General features: G+C 35.2%; 1 protein-coding gene across 4 annotated transcripts in view; it reads left to right on the top strand.

The window, feature by feature from the left end:
• Positions 1-16,967, top strand: part of PPP2R5C (protein phosphatase 2 regulatory subunit B'gamma) — an 85,986-nt gene that overhangs the window by 48,827 nt on the left and 20,192 nt on the right. For 3 of the 4 annotated variants that reach the window (XM_086750257.1, XM_086750261.1, XM_086750259.1), the window contains 5 exons: positions 4,669-4,868; positions 12,709-12,819; positions 13,435-13,527; positions 13,623-13,753; positions 16,269-16,328. In XM_086750257.1, coding sequence (XP_086606383.1) covers positions 4,669-4,868; positions 12,709-12,819; positions 13,435-13,527; positions 13,623-13,753; positions 16,269-16,328 — 595 coding nt within the window. The remainder of the gene's footprint in view (positions 1-4,668; positions 4,869-12,708; positions 12,820-13,434; positions 13,528-13,622; positions 13,754-16,268; positions 16,329-16,967) is intronic. The other variant, XM_086750258.1, reaches the window with a different exon arrangement.

Here is a 16,967-nt window from a genome sequence, read left to right as displayed (position 1 = left end):
GGAATCTGTTTTCATACAAAGTCAACTGTTTAAATTTTAACTTTCACAACTGATCGTCTGTGTTCTGCTAAGGCAGTCGATAGCTGAGTGCCTGGTCTTTCCCTGGCAGTTTCAAACTGAAATACAGACTGAAAATGCTGCCTTTTGCGGAGTGAGGTCCTGGTGGATTTAATCTCAAAATAAAAGCACAGCTGGTATCACTTATACAGAGGAAAGAAACATTTTATACTCATCAACAAGTTTGTGGCAAGGCCGTAGTATAAGATGATATTGAAGATTCTAAACTGAATAGTTACTTCTGTGTCAATACTGTTAAAATAGAAGTGGTACAGCTTGTGTCTCTGTATGTTGGTTGTGTAAGTTGATCTAAGATTTATCCTGGGATCAGAAGGAAAGAAACTCTGAAGAACCTGAACAAGACAAAAAACTGATCCCTCAGGCATACCTGGCTATCAGTACCTTCTTTTGATATTTTTTTCCTAATATATTTTTCTATTTCACAAAAAGGACAGTAGGATTAAAAAATGCAGATTTAGGCATAAAATACACTATTACAATATTTGTGTAAATCTGTGTCAGGAATTGTTGGACATCCAGTCCAACTGTAAGATTGAAATTCTCTGCGATTCTGAAAAACTATGCTGCTGTTCCAGTAGGAGACGAGAAACAGTACTCATTTAAAGTGTGCTTACTGATAGGGATAAGCGTTTGGATTTAATAAATATCAGTGATGCTGTTTAGAAACAAGTTCTGTGAAAACAATGTAAATAGTGGCTAGCAAATGGAGGAGGTGGGAGGGCGTTGTGTATGGCTTTTTTTTTGTCTTGATTGGGGGGAGGCATGCTAGGTTTGGTTTTAAAAAACATTGCTCAGTGAATAGCTCCAAATGTCAGTTTTGGAAAGTTGTGAGGAGTAGCTTCTGAATAACCATGGCTTTCCCATGGTCATTGGGGAATGGAGCACCAGAATTGCTGAACTGTGGAAACTTTTACCTAATGGTGCTCTCTTCAGCTGTGTCAGGTAACTTGAGCAATTGGAAGCTGGGGGTTATTGCTTAATTGAAGTGAAAGGTGATGCAGAAGTCACTATGCAGTTCACTGAAAGAATGTAGCCAGATAGTCCCTGGCATGTGGCAGAGGATAAATGACATCTCGAGGTGTCTTGGAGTTGCTCTGCAGGTGTGCATACATTCTCTGCACAAAAAGTCTACTCAACTCAGCTTCTTAGCCACCTTTTATTTTCTGTCATACTGAAAATGTCATTTCAAACCTTAAAAGTAGGGATGATCTTGATTTGGTGGCAAGTACACCAGACAAGAACCACAAGAGATTGAGGTCCGGATATTTGAAAGCTATTGATGAGTATTCCTAGAGGGGGAAAGAAACTGAAACAAACGAAACACAGTTCCTTATACAGACTGAGAACCTCATGTTATTTCTAAAGAGTATCTCGGTCCACTAGAATAACAAGGATGACTGAGGTACTTAAAATAGCTAAGCCATTTCAAAATGGCTTGTCTTCTGAGGTTGTTTCTTGACCCTCTTAGCTGTTGGTCTTTTAATTTCTGAGATTAGTAGTAATTACAGCTCTAATGCTTTCTCTCCCTTCAGGTTAGTGTACTGTAAATCACTGTACTTCTATGTGGAGACGTATGGAGTGTCTCTATTTAGGCTTTGGATTTTGTGGAGTGTACATTCACAGCACGGTATCCCGAAGTGAAATTGTGTTGTTACACTTCAGGTTGAACCATTTTCCATTTTACAGTTAATTGGGAAAAAGCAACCACTCCCACCACTTTTTACATCTGAGACTCTTCACGTCCAGGCCATAACTTTGGCTGGCTTTCAGTATGCAGACTACTTGTTTAAGTACTGCTTTTTCAGGAGAAATCATTCATTGCCGTAGTTTTTAATCCAAATAGACAAAAGCATGTGTATTAAGACACAAAATTTGTGTGACTTAAAGTACCTTCAGTTTGTTCACAACCGTGGACAGGAATTTTGATTTGCCGGAAAGTTGTTTATTTGCCAGAAAGTTGTTGCTCTGTTCAGGGACACCTGTCATTTAGCACTTTCTAGTTCTCGAAGTCTTCACTGTCCCAGATGTCTTGGTGACAGGGATGTCAGTAACAGGTTATGATTTCTTCAATGTATACTACCTTTTAATTCAGGGCTATTTTTTTTTAAGAATTAATCTTCATATCAATTCACTATACATGAAAGAAAAAAAGAAATTGCCAGCTATTTTAAACCAAATACGTCCTCTAAGTTTATTATAACAAAAGATACTTTTAAAGGCGACTTCTCTTGGGGAGGGAGGAACTAGTCCAGTTTTTGTTACCTTAAGGAGAAGTTTGTCAGGCACTTAAAGGAGAGCAAGTCATTGCATTTAACTAATTAACTTGACTGTAGATATCTGACAGACACTCAGTTTATTAGGCTGTATGTGCATGTGTTAGGTTCTATGTGCTTGTATTCAGTAGTACCGCTGAAATCCTTTGTTTGATGGTAGCGCTTGCTGCTTGTGTTTAAAAACTTCTTAGCGTTTTATGCTACTCTAAGGAAAGAGAGAAGTCATCAACTGGATGAAGTGGGAGAAAACTACAGAAATATTTACAAAGGCAATCTAGTCTAACTCTGTTTTTTAACATACTATTAATGTCGTAGCAGTTCATATCTAACAATAAAAAACTCATTATGCAGAAACATAAAGTGTGTTATGGTGTTAATTTACACAAGCTTTCTATGGTTAGTTCACATTTCTTGTCTTAAGCTTAGTGCTGTGTGTATGTGACCATTTTACTTGAACATGAAATTTTGCTGCTGTCAAAATACAATACTGCTTCCTCTCTGGCCAGTTACTTTAGTGTTAAGGTCCTGATCCTGGAAGTTTTTACTGTGTGAAACTACTGTCTGTAGTTTCACATGCACCAGTCATCTTAACTGCTCATGGGACTACTTAAGCAAAAAATAAAGCTACATGCAGTATTTTGTGGTATCAAGGCTAAAGCTCTGTAGAATTTAAAAGACATAACTTCTGTTTTATAACTGTTGAAATGTTAGCCATGGGAGGTATTTTAATTTGTCAACATGCAAATATTTATAAACACCAGTCTAGTGTTATTTCTTTCTTAACAGTAACCTAAACTTAAACTCTTACATGTCCCTGCTCCTTGCAGGGGGGTTGGACTGGATGATCTTTAAAGGCACCTTCCAACTCAAACCCTTCCATGATTCTGTATTTGAACTCTGTGATTTAGACTTACTTTAGTTTCATATTATAATTGATATTTTTTCTGTCAATGTGAGTATATTTTTAATTTTTTCAAGATTCATTATTTTGGAAAATAATTATGGCAAAAGTAGTGCTGGCTTACTTGCTTATCGATTCTATGTATGAAGTTTGAACTCAGCAGTCTAATTTCACTTCATATGCAAGAACTAAATACTTTGTTGTAGAAGATCAGTAGAGAGGGTTAAGATGTAAAGCACAGGAAGTGAAAACTGGGAGGTAAAAACTGTAGAATTTTTTTTATAACTTAGGTATCCTTGCCAAACAATAAAAATACCACTACACAAAGGCTATATAAGGCAAGACAACCTTTGTCTCAAAAGGTTAAGTGTCTGTATAACAACAATACAGACAATGAATTAGAGTGTTACCAAAAGAGTATAAATATTCTCTCTCTTTTTTTTGTTATTGAAGATGAGGAAGTCTGGTCTCAGGATATCTGAAGCCTGTGAAATATTTTTAATAGGTATCACAGAAGAAAGAAATCAAAATAGTTTCTTATCAGCTGCATCTGAGCAATAATTGAACAATGAGTAGATACCAAAAGAGGTATTTACTCAATTTGTTTTAAAATTTACTGGTTTGGGGGTTTTTTTCGTATTTTGTGTTCACCTTGGTGATTAAGGTATGGTCTTTTCTAGAAGGCCAGTTTGCAATACTGGCCACAGTTAACCAGACAGACTCCTGCAAGTGCTTGAATAGATTGATGATGCAAGTCTAAAACTTGTACATGTGAAAATAGTGTTATAAATTGACCAAATAGTTGAAGATCCTAAGTGTGTTGCTCCAGTTTCTTTAACTACTTCTGTTAATGAAGTTTAAAACACCTTGACTACTTGTCCTGTGCCGAGATGTGGTTACTGCAGCCTGGTGTGTTGTAGAAGGCACTTGATATAAAAATTGACTTTGAGGTGGTATCTGCCAGGTTTAAAAAAAATGGCTCTGGCTTAAATCTCTTGCAGAAACTAAAGATATCTACCCATTTATATCAAATAGTAAAACCAGAATATTTCTGTGTTTTTTTGGGGTTTTTTTGTTTTTGTTTGTTTTTTTTTTTTTTTTAACACAAACTGAGCTGTTTGGGGAATTCCTTCAGACATTTTTTTCAAGTATTTATTTTTTCCATGCAGTACCTATTTCTGGCAAAGGCAAGTATGCATCACTCTTACAGTTCTGTTAAATTGTCCTGCCGTATACAGTAGATTTTACTGGGGTTCATACTCTGGACCATTACATTCCTGAAAGTTGTTTTGAAGATTCAAAAAGTTCACTTGTAGTCTTAAACATTGCTATGCCTGTGTCTTGGGAAATAAAAGTGGGGAGAAGAGTAAAGACCACTTACAATATAATTTATAACCAGTTATTTTCACTTTTCAGATGTTCCTCCTGCTGATCAAGAAAAGCTTTTTATCCAGAAGTTACGACAATGTTGTGTACTTTTTGACTTTGTTTCTGATCCACTAAGTGACCTAAAGTGGAAGGAAGTAAAACGAGCAGCTTTAAGTGAAATGGTAGAATATATCACACACAATCGCAATGTGATTACAGAACCTATTTACCCTGAAGTAGTACATATGGTAAGTGATTTAACAATGAAAACTATTTTGAATTCTTTTAATTCACAGTTGCTTCTTCAGCTGTATCATTTTGTCTAAAGAAATCTTCAAAAAAGATCAACTGTGTTTGCACATCTGCAAAATGTTAACAGTGCTTTTACATCTCATTGCTAGTGTTGGTTCCTGTTCTTTCTAAGACAGAAATTAGACACATACATGAAGCAGAAGTAAATTATGGTGTGAGATTGTAAAAATGAAATTCTGTATTAAAAAAAAAAAAAAAAATAGGATTGCCCCCCACCCACCCCAATCTCTCTTTGGACTAGGCATTTATGAAAAAAGGGAGGAAAGTTAAATATGTTTAGCTGTTAAAAAAAAAAGCATGTAAATTACAAACCTGAAAATTTGGAGGGGAGGAGAAGATTAGAATGAAGATCACCTGTGCAAGCTTTAGACTTAATCTTATGTAATCCCATTCAGTACCAGTGACTGATTTTTATTCTGTATTCAGAGGTAAGAACAAGTGTCAGACATCAGTAAAGAGGATGGTAGGTAGCTTGTTCCAGCAGAATGCTTATGTGAACTGTTCAGACTTGCATTGTTTCTCCCTGCTCACTATCCACATCCTAGCCAGCTAGACCTAGTTTATTTTTTTTTTATGTGCTTAAGTCTGCTCTGGAGGAGGCAGCTATAAAACTATGAGAGTCTTTCAGCTCTCATTGTGGTGACTAGACACCAGTTGTCTGGAGTAGCAGTTGAGTTGAGGTCTCAGTCCTTGTAGCTGTTGTCTGCAATACACTGAGAACAGAAAAAAAAATCTTTTAAAATAGCTGACTACTAAGCTTACAGGAAACTCTTGGCTGTGTGTGACATGGTGGTTTTTCCTGAAAAAAAATGGGAAAAATTCATCTTGGGCTGAATTTTCAAGAGGATAAGAAAATGGTGCATCTTTAACATAAATATGAACTCAGTCAAATTTTGAGGTCCTCCTACAAATCAGAGACTTTGAAGCTTCTTCAAAGATCATAAGGATTTATAGTATGAAAGATGTTGCTTATTCTGAAGAGTGCTTGTTATCTAAATCAGCCAGAAGTGTTTACTGATACAGAAGTTATTTTCATGAGAACTTCTGAGTGTGTGAGGATTACATACAACTCTAGATGTCAAACATGTACACGAAGCATTGAGGATGGTTAATGAGGAGATGTGAGATCATGGCTTTTCCCATGTTTTGATAGCTTATTTATATCTCTGGTTTTTGCTAATTCATTGCTTGTTTTTGAATACTTGACACTGATGAAAGAGAATAAGCTTGCTGAGACTTCATTTAGGTAAAAAGTTCATGATGAGTTCTTGAGTATCTACATCAGACATCAGTGTTTGCTCTGCATAAGAAGTCTTAACTGCCCATAATTTCGTAACTTTTGCCTTGTGTGCCTGCATTATCTTCCTCCATCAAACAGTTATGGCCAGAATACATTTGACTGAGGAGAATATATACTTTCTTTGCTTTCCGATGCAACTAGTGGTAATAAAGTCTGCACTTCAGTCAGTTTAATAAATCTTGGTGCAGAACTCGGCTGCTGCCTTAATCACCAGTGTTTCACTGGGAGCACGCAGCATCTGTTTGAGAAGTCTTTCAGTGAATTTAAAATGCTTTTTATGTGCAGTGTTCTAAAGGGTGTGGGTTTTCCTTGCATGGGACTTACACAGTGCTGTGATAGACACTGTCAATGAAGGCACCTGGACTAGCATTTTGAGGTTAAATTTGGATAGCAGTTTTTTTAGGCTACTTTTACGGAACAGTTTTCTTTTGGTCATCTATTCTGAAACAACTGTATTCCTCCTGCAGCAGTATTATCAGCTTCTTTCTTTCAGGCATGTATGTGTAGATTGAGGTGCACTTTTGCTAAGTTCTAGCAGTAGATTTGAGTTGATGTGGATTTTAAGGAAAAAGAAATCTGTCTTTTTGTACTTGAAGACTCTTCCAAGAGACATTCATAAGATGTGTGCTGTTACTGCCACTGAATTATATTAATAAGGAATAGTGTTTTCAGTAAAATTATGAGTGATCTTGAATTTGAGAGCGGTTTGAGTTTGGAAAGTTTGTGGAGTTGGTAGCTGGCATAGGAATTAGGACTTCATTGTTCCATTCTGGTGATCTTCACAATTTGGAGGTTACTCATTTATGTATGAGTATATAGAGATATATATGCATATGTGAGTGTATGATCTTTGGTTTTGTTAGCATTATGTGGGCCAAACACTTAGGGCAGTGAATTTCACAAGTTACCTGTTCAATAATAATAAAATAATATTTTTTCCTTTCCACTAGTTTCAAATCTTCTTTCTTTCTGACAAGAGAAGCATCTACCTTATAATCTGATTCTTCTTCATTCTTTATAATTCTAGTGTTCGTGTCATGTCCATCCACCCTACCCTCACCCTTCTTTTTTTTTTTTTTTCTTCAAGTGTCCTGTGCTAATTTATAGTAAGGTCTTGTCTTTAAGCTATATATTAATCTGGTGGCTTAGTTCAGTTATTTAATGTTAATCATAGGTCTGCTTTTCAAAATACATGAGGAACTAATTTCTAAAATTGATTTAATGTTATTCTATAGAGTGGATCCAAGAGTTTCTTTCTTCCTCAGAGAGCCAACTGATATGTCCTTCAAATTCCTTTTGCCATTTGTAAAAAAAGATGTGATGGGAAAGGAAATGTTTTTATTAAACACTTGTATAACAAGTTCCATTTCTCAGTTTTAACATAGTGAGGTTGAGTTGATTAGCCTCAGAGCAGGAAGTTACCCCTTCTAAAAACTGTGACATGTAGTCAAATGTCTAAATAAATCTTGTAAATAATAAATTTAGGGTTTTTGATCAAAAGCATCTGTTACAAATCTATACTTTTTTTAGCCTGACTTTTGAAGAAAAGGGGGCTTTATGAGAATGTTCTGTTGTGCACTAGTTTGTCAGAACCACAGACATGTAGGGTATTAGTTTTGTAGAACTTAGTGAGAATTGCTAGCTATGTAGAATGCAGTCCCAAATTAATGCCGCTTTCCATCTCAGGACAGGATGGGCAGTATCTGCATTGTATCTGTTTTAAGTGAAAATGAAAATGAATGTCAATATGAATATTAATTTCCTCAGCTAGCCAGCCAGAGGGTATTGAAGGTTGCTGAGAGGAGGCTAGGACAGTACTGGATGTGGAGGTTCAGGGTTGTAGTGTTCTGAGAAGGTAGATCAAAAGCTTGTATAAATATGGCTTACTTATTTTCTTTAGTGCTGAGAATAATTTCCATAGTGGTGATTATGACAAAGTACTCGTATGTGGTCAATTAACATTTTTGTGAAGCATATAGGCTAATATTACTTTTTAAATTGATAATATATAGGAACAGATCTAATTTTATAACTAGGTATTTTCAGCAACTGAAGCAGTTTTCACTGCAACTTTTCATGTATTATGCAAGTGAAATTACATACATGAGTATACAAATGGGGAGGCTGATTTTTTTTTTCTTTTTTTTTTTCTTTGAGAGTTTTCTGGGTTTTTTTTTATTCTGATCTTTGGTCTAGAGTAAAAGATGTTACTGTGAATAGAAGTGTACTACTAGTGGCTCTATTTAGCTATTAGGATGGCTTTAATCACGTGAATATAGAAGGCGCAGACTTTCACATTATATAGCTTGTCATTCAGAGCTGTTCATATTAGACTGCACTCAGGCTGCTCAGCAGAAGGGAAGAGAAAATATGTAATTGTATCTCTGATGCTTACTTCCTTGAAAATACTCTCCAGTGTAATACAAAATGGGCCACTATAAAACGGAGTGTGTAAGTACCGTTACAGCAAACATACCTGTGAAACAGTAAAAATCCAGGTTGATACTTTTCCTTTTTTTTTTTGTTTTCCCATCCTTGTAAGTTATATTCTTTGGAATCAGTTACTGTGAGTGCAAACAGCACAGAGAGAATTTTGGCACACTAGCTCAGTTTTCATAAAGACTCAAACTTCATAATTTTGAGAGGCAGGGGGAGCGAGGGAGGGGATATATTGAAGTTATGCTGTGTTTACTTAGTACTTCTATGGGAATTTGGCCTTGGAGGAAATTAGGCTTTGCAGCTTATGTCTTGTCTGTTTGGGCAAAAGGCTGGCATGTTAGGGAAAAGATCAGCTATTTGACAGGAACATAAAGATCTCACGGATATTACTTCATTGTTAATTTTCCTAAATTTCAATGGCTTAATAGATGAGAGTTTCAAGTTTGTGCTCTCACTGAGAGGTGTTGATTTGAGCAGTTTTGTGTTCTGTTGGTCAAGGATCTAAAACGCATAACAGATCAATGAAGCCTGATTTGGTTCCATTGTGCTCGTAGAACAAATTATTCTAGTTTTGGGGTTTAACTTCTTCTGTTTGATGTTCTCAAAAATAAAAACTATAAAACATTGTACCTAACACCTTACCTGATGCAACTTTTCTTCTTTATAGCAAGAGCCAGAGACTTTCTCATCTTAAAAAATGCTGATTATTCTTCCATTTGCTTAGCAACCTTAGCAAGTTTTAAATTTCAAGTCCAGTCTTCCTGTGTTTGTTTTCTTGGAAGTCCATTGATTATTGTAAATTGTCACAGTATGTTTTTAAACAAAGATGGGAGGTTGTTAGTTGCTTGATGTCCGTGCTTTTAAAAAGGGGAACATAAAGATATTTCAGCTTTGCTTTTAATTCTCTGAAATAGTAATTACTCTGATATACCAGTCTCAGTCTGTATCAGACTTAGATCTCCATTGCTGAAATGAAGGAATATTCTGAAGAAAAACAGAGCATGAGCATGACTTTTCCTTCATGGGAATATGATGTAATTCTTGCAGATTTAGCTGATGCAGTTTGATACTGCCTCCCACTGTCTGCTCTGCCATCTGTCAGATGTGAGGTGGCAGGACGGCACATACATATGCTCCTTAGCCCTGCCAGTTAATAGGTAATTCACAGCATTATTTTAAACTGCGAATGGAGGTGTTAATGAGAAGTCAGAATATGGAGAGGGAAACATGACATTCTGTTTCTCTTCCCAGAATCCCAACAAAGATGGATAGAATGCATTCCTCTGCAAAGTAGCATCTTTAAGCTGAGACAGCTTAATCTGTCAGAGCTTTCAAGTAATCTTCCAATTATCAGCAAGAAAGCTTTGATGCTATTTAAAAAAGAGATGACAAAAAAACGACAAACCAACCAAATATGGAGAAAAAAAAAATCCCACCACTCAGTAAAACCTGAGAAAACAATAAAAATGTCTGTATGGCACATGCGATTGTCTGCGATGGAATTTGAACATAACAAAGACTGAAACTATGGCATAAAGAATAGATTTAAAATGTAGTATTGGAGTAGACTTTGCATTCTGAATAGCTACATTATAAGCAAACTCAAACTTCTAGGGTTTAGGGTGTTTTCCTTGAATTGAACTGTGTTATACACTTGTTGAAAACATAAGAACCTTTCAGCTGATGAAGTAAATAAAATGTTCTTTTGCATCTTCAAATAAGACATTCAGTTCAGTGCAAGTTCCAATGGAGTAATGTGGGAGGTTTTTTGCTAGCTGGTCCTGGAGATGCCCTGAACTGGCGTGTTTGCTGAGCCAAGTATTGGTTTTCTTGAAAAGGCTGTGTAAATGTTTCTGCTGCTCCTGGTGATGTAGCCTTTTGCAAAGAATTTCCTTTTTCCTGGCAAATCAGCTTCTCTGCCCTGTTGTCTCTTACTTTGCCAGACTTAGGAAATGTTTTCTCAGATTTTCCCCTAAATACTTGCAAAAAGACACCTCCAATCTGCTACTGCAATGGAATATCAATAACATGTGTAGATTAACTCTTACCAGTACTTGTGGTACATATTTAGAATGGACTATGTGTATTCCTTATGCTGAAGCTCTGCATAGCCAGCTGCAGCTGATTTGTTAAGTCAGTTTTGTGCAGAATGTAGCTCTCCATTCAGCATAGCCACCATTCTCATGAGAAAACCAAAATTTACGTCAAAATATCTCTATATCTTTTAAAGTACAGAATTATCTGTGTATTTGAAAGCGGAATTTCTTTAATGTTGTAAGTAGGAATAGACTTGAAGATAATTTCTTTAGTGGAGCCTAACATACTCAGTTGTTATGAAGGGTTGGGACAGTACACCACTCTGTTTTTATTTTGGCAGTCTTCTCATCATTTCTGCAATGTGTTCAAGCTGCTGAGAGACTGAGGTATTTGTCTCAGAGGATCATTTTGAAGCAGTCGAGGCAGTTTGGGACCATATACTGATTTTTTTTTTTTTTTTTTTTTTTTTATTCTGTACAAAAATAAGTTTAGACTGCTTGGTACTGGCTTAATAATGAGTAAGCAATAAAATAGAACAAGAAAGTCTCTATTGGGTGCACTTAGGTGGCTAAATAGATTATGCTTTTCTGATTGCTCAGCAATTCGGTTGCCTCCTACCAATGTCTGCCCTACCTAATATCTGGACTACAAGTGGAATTGAGGAATTAGTCTCTTCTCTGTACTAACAGCCATAGCTGTCTTGCATATACAAAGGCTTTTTCAGGTTTTCCTACTGGCACAAAACAGAAACGTATTCCTCCAACTTGCTCAATAAGTTTTAATCATTAACTCCTCAGGCGCGAGAGCAACTATTTGAATCACTAGCTAGTTGTTCCTTTCTTCTTCATGGAGAAGCCAGCTGCTAGCTATCATTTTGAGTGGAGAATTTAGGATACTGCAGATCTTTTAAATCTTTGCACCATGCTAGGTAAGGTTATTTTTGAGAATGTGTGCTCAATTTATCCCCAAAATCACGTAAGCTTTTTTTTTCAGCCTACACATGTGCTTTACTATACGGTTATATGGATTGTATAAACTGATAGAAATGTGAGTGTTTCTGATAATATATTTTTTATTTTTAAAAAATTGAAGCTACATGTATTTAGTGATGAGGTTGTTTTGCTCACAACAGGACCTCATTGAAAAGTTTTCTGTCCATATGACAGGGAACAGGTTTTGTGTCTTTATTAGAGACTTTGAAACTCTCTTCATGTTAAAGGGGTTTGTGAAGAGTACTATTTTGGTTCATACATGGTACGAATGTGCATCTAGACAAGCACTTGGAAATGCAGAAATAATTTATCTGTGTATATGTCGACAACTTGAAAAGCCATTAATCTTCGTAGTCTCCTCCAGTTCCATGAGAATGTTAAATGGTTTTCAGGGGTTTGAGAAATCAAATTAAGTGAAAGATTAGAGGATTAGGATGTGCATTTCTCCCCAGTCAATGCCTCCGTGATGTCAGGTAGGTGGTTTAAGAGAAATACCACTAAGAGAGGGAGGGAGGAATTTGGTTTTGAAGTGTTTCCTTATGTGTAAACAGTGTGAAATGAAACTGGTAATGTTTTACAGAGAAGAACAGTTACAAGTAATCTTGGTTTTGTATCTCTGCTTCTGACTTCCACTTTTGCAGTTTGTTGCAAGGCCTTGTAAAGTGTATATATAAAAAATGGTTGTGTAAGCATTTAATATACATTTGCTTGGGCTTTTAAAACGTGTATGTATAAAGAGATCAGAGCAATATCCTCATAAAACATGTCCTGAAGGTGGGTTTGTGCTTAAAGAGTACTGTATGGAAAAGTGTTCTCCAACTTAGAGATATTTAAAGAACAATGAACGTACTTCATAATTTTGTTTAAACTACTGGGTTATATAGCTTGTATTTTTGCAAATATTAATTAAAATAGGTCATGTAAAGAATTCTTAGTCAAAACCATCTTTGAAATCTTTTTTTAATCATTCACTTATTTCATAGTTCTTAAGGACACATGTGATTTCAGTTTGCAGTTAATATGTTTCGAACATTACCACCATCTTCCAATCCAACGGGAGCAGAATTTGATCCAGAGGAAGATGAACCAACCTTAGAAGCTGCATGGCCTCATCTACAGGTATTTGAGGAAGACAAGGAAGTCATAGTTTAACAAAATTTTGACACAAAGTAATTGTTTGTTGACTCTAAATTGTTTCATTTATGTGTTTATCTCAAGTAAATTACAGTTCTTTGCAATCTTTAAAATATTTCTTGAATTTAAACTGATAACTTTCTTAAAAATTTCAGTTAGTGTATTGGAGGTTAAAGGCTTGTTTCTGTGGTACAGATGTAACTGCTGTGATTTTAAAAGAGCTTCAGTTTTTCACTATGAATGCTTTGATCGGACTCTGGCACAACTCAGGCTTTCAGAGGTACCACAACAAACAGAGGAGAACAGAGAATTTTCAAAACCTGTACTTCTGGGCATGGTGAATATTAGATTACTGTATGTCATTTGAGTAAAATCTAGTGATGGAGCTCAGCAGAATTTCGGTGCAGTTTTAAGAACCTTAAGTTCTTGTTCTTTGTAAGGAGAGCAAGAGCAAAGCTTTTACTGTGTGGTATATAAATGAATATAAATAAAACCAGTGTGATTCTGAGTAACTAATTAGTAATTTTGTTAATGTGCTGCTTATAAGATGGTTCCTAGTTTAAAAGACTAATACTATTTTTATTGATTTTTTTTTTTCAGCTTGTTTATGAATTTTTCTTAAGGTTTTTAGAATCTCCAGATTTCCAACCTAATATAGCAAAGAAATATATTGATCAGAAGTTTGTATTACAGGTGAGGTAAAAAAGAATTTTTAACTTAAAGCTCTAAATTATTTTACAATGCATTAGATTCAAGTAAAGTGCATCTCTTGTTTTCCTTCTTTACAGCTTTTAGAGCTCTTTGACAGTGAAGATCCTCGTGAAAGAGATTTTCTTAAAACAACTCTTCACAGAATATATGGGAAATTCTTAGGCCTAAGAGCTTACATCCGGAAGCAAATTAATAATATATTTTATAGGTATGTTGATATCTTTGTCGTATGGAGCATGTGATCAGGTATAAAACTAAAAATACTCTGACAGTGCTAGCAATTTTTTAAGTTCTTAGCAATATTGAGTATAAACTTACTACATCTAACAATAATTAATACCAGTCTGAGAGATTTAAATTAGGATAGTCTTGCACACAGCATAAATTTGACAGCTGAAATTTGAGTTTGTATGCAAGTCACTGGGTGGTTTGGTATCTTAATCTGTAAGGCTTTTTTTTTTTCTTGTTGGGTAGTAGTATTTGTATTACAGTCTTAAGAAAATGTAGTTCTTCATAATGCAGAAGTTGGGCTCAAGTCAAATGACTGAGAGACCTGGAAGTTGCTTGCAGGAAAATATTTACTGCCTTTTCTTTCCTCAGAACTAATTTAGGGCTAGTGAAATATTTTTTTAATTGCATAAACTGTAGTATTATCCCTGATACAAAAGACATAAAGATGAAAAATTAATCCACTGTATTACCAAAAGTCTTTAGAACAGTGGTTTTAGTGCCACTGTTGACTGTGAATGCAACATTGTGGTGCCTTTTTTTTATAGTCTTTTTGTTTCGGTATGCTTCTATTTTCTACAAATAATTATATTATGTATCAGTTTTACGCTCCTACCATCATGCTTCCCTTTTTCTCTGCCACTGTTATTTTAATCCCAAAATGAATGTATGATGTTTTAAGAAAATAGCAAAAAGCTGCCACATACTCAGTGCCATCTCATGAATGGAACCCATCAGTACCAGCTGTAGAGGGAACTTATCTGCCCCCACAGTGGTAACAAGTAAGCCTTTAGAAGAGATACAGAAGGGCTACTTTAAAATAATTAGTAAGCCTTCAGTGTCTTGGCAGACAATTGCTCTTGACTGGAGGTATCAAGAGCCAGTATGTCCTAAGGAAGAAGTACAGGCTTATCTTTCAAAGATGTAAACTGTTTTCACCATGTATAGATTTTATTAAATGAATTGCAAAATGCATAATTTTGTAAAATATCTGAGCCAGATGGTACAACAGCTTCATAGCATATTATAATGCACTTCTGAAAAGTGTTTTTATTTGCCACTTCTTGCACTTTACTTTCAGGGATAATGGAAGCAAAGTCTTCAAACACAGACAGTTCTGGTGCAGGGCTTTAGAAAGACTAAGAAAAGTTCTGGTCATTAGATCAACTTTGTAATAGTTTGTAGAAAAATATGTTTTCAGTCTGAAATGTGTATGGCAGATTATATATTTGCACTGTAGAGAGTACCTTTCTCTACCAAGTTGTAGCGGGGGGTGGGGTATGAAAATTAAACAGAAAATTTCATTTTGTTTTATAATATTTAGGAGCTAGAAGTTGAAACATTTTGCATCCAAATGTAAATCAGTGTTCCTGGATATGAGCACCAGGGAGGAAAGTTGTTTCAGCTTCTGTCTTGAATTAGTGGATTGTTCATGATAAGCTCTTAAAGTATGGGTAGAATTTTTCAAAATATTTCCTTGTATATTTTTTCCTGCAAGTCATCAGTTTGTTATGGTGCTTACCAAAGCACTGTGTGGTCTTTATTTGTCTTTTGGTCACTGACCAGACTTGCATTAATTCTCCCTCAATAGTACATTAGTATTTTTTTTTTCCCCTAATGTAAAATATATATTTTTTTAAATTGTTAAACTGGTATGTTCCTGTTAATTCAGTCCAAAGCTTTTTGTATCATTGTCTTTTAGTTTTGCTTGGAATTATTGTCCTGAATTGTATAGAAAGGGTCTTCAAGGAGGAAAAAAGCGTCACATCAAATATTCTGTATTAAAAGTAGCGGTTAATATGTCAGTCTATGACAAATTTTCAAATAGAAAAATATTTTCTAATGAATGGAATTATTTTCTCATAATTTTTTATAACTATTTGCAAAATACTTAAAGCTGTGCATAGAACTTTCCTAATAAATTTATACTTAGGCAATTGGGAAGAAGCCTTGAAAGGTGATTGCCTGGTAAATTACAGTGCTCTATCAAAAGAAAATTCAGGAAAATTTTACTTCCTCTGTTTATTACAGAGCTTTTTCTATGCACCAAAGTCTGTAATGCCAAAGAGCTTTTTAGATCCATAAGTAGCAACTGTTTGAACACCTTGTGCTTGCATGCACTATAGAAGGCTGAGTCGTGGTATTTGATTATGCCAGATGCTCTTGTGTTATTTTAATATTGAAAGCATTGTTTGCCATGTTCAGTTTTGTGTTACTAAAATGGCATAGAACATGATTACTGGAGAAAACTCAAGTGCATGCTGCTTTGTTAAATGTGGTAGAAAAGGGTGAGCAAGTGTGAAGGCTGAAAGCAGCTTGTTGTGCTATTGATTTATGTTACCACAAAGTTTCTTTTCCAGTATGTGTTTCTATTGTTTTTACTGAGTGACTAAAATCTGGGAGATTAAGGCTACCTGTAATGTTAGATGGGGACTTTGGTGTTACATTTGTATCTCTATTGAGCAGTAACTGAGTAAAACTTTTCATTTATTTAGGTTTATTTATGAAACAGAACATCACAATGGCATAGCAGAATTACTGGAAATACTGGGAAGGTAAGTTACAGGTTTTGTTTAATAAAACTCACTTGATCTTCAGAGTAGACTTGAAAAATCAAGTTAGGGATTGCAGATTACTTTGAGACAAGACTAAAATAGCTTCATATCATGTGGCAAAGCTGTAACGAGAATAAATTTTGTGTAAGATTGCAGAAATACAGAAAAAAATTGGACCCTGTGGCAAGGTTTTGGGATGTGACAGTTTTTTAAATCTTACTTTTTAAATTTTATTTTCTAGCTTGGGATCTTTGTAAGTATTATTAGTTTTAAAGCAACTACAAATAACATGTAATTGGTTGAAATTTATTCAAAAGTTCTTCTAACATCACTAAATGCTTAGTGCGTAAACAAATGAAGCATAGGTTTTGAAACTTCAGAAACTTTCTTTTGTTAATCTCATTATATAGGAGACTTCAGTGATGCATCTGAAAGCCCTTGAAACTAAAATTTTACAACTTAAAGCTGACAGGCTCATCAACACTAATGTGTTTTTAATTAACTGATTTCTCTAATCCATGTGCGAGCTTTTGTATTTTATAAATTAATACACTTCAAAAGCTTAGCTAAGTTTATTTTATGCAGTTTCCATATCTTTGCACACAAAAATAACAGGTTAGTGAGAGCAGGTTGCTTCAG

The sequence above is a fragment of the Chlamydotis macqueenii genome, chromosome 5 (assembly GCF_036417535.1).
Source record: "Chlamydotis macqueenii isolate bChlMac1 chromosome 5, bChlMac1.mat, whole genome shotgun sequence".
In the NCBI taxonomy this organism is placed as follows: domain Eukaryota; kingdom Metazoa; phylum Chordata; class Aves; order Otidiformes; family Otididae; genus Chlamydotis; species Chlamydotis macqueenii.
This window is presented reverse-complemented; position numbering and strand designations above follow the sequence as displayed.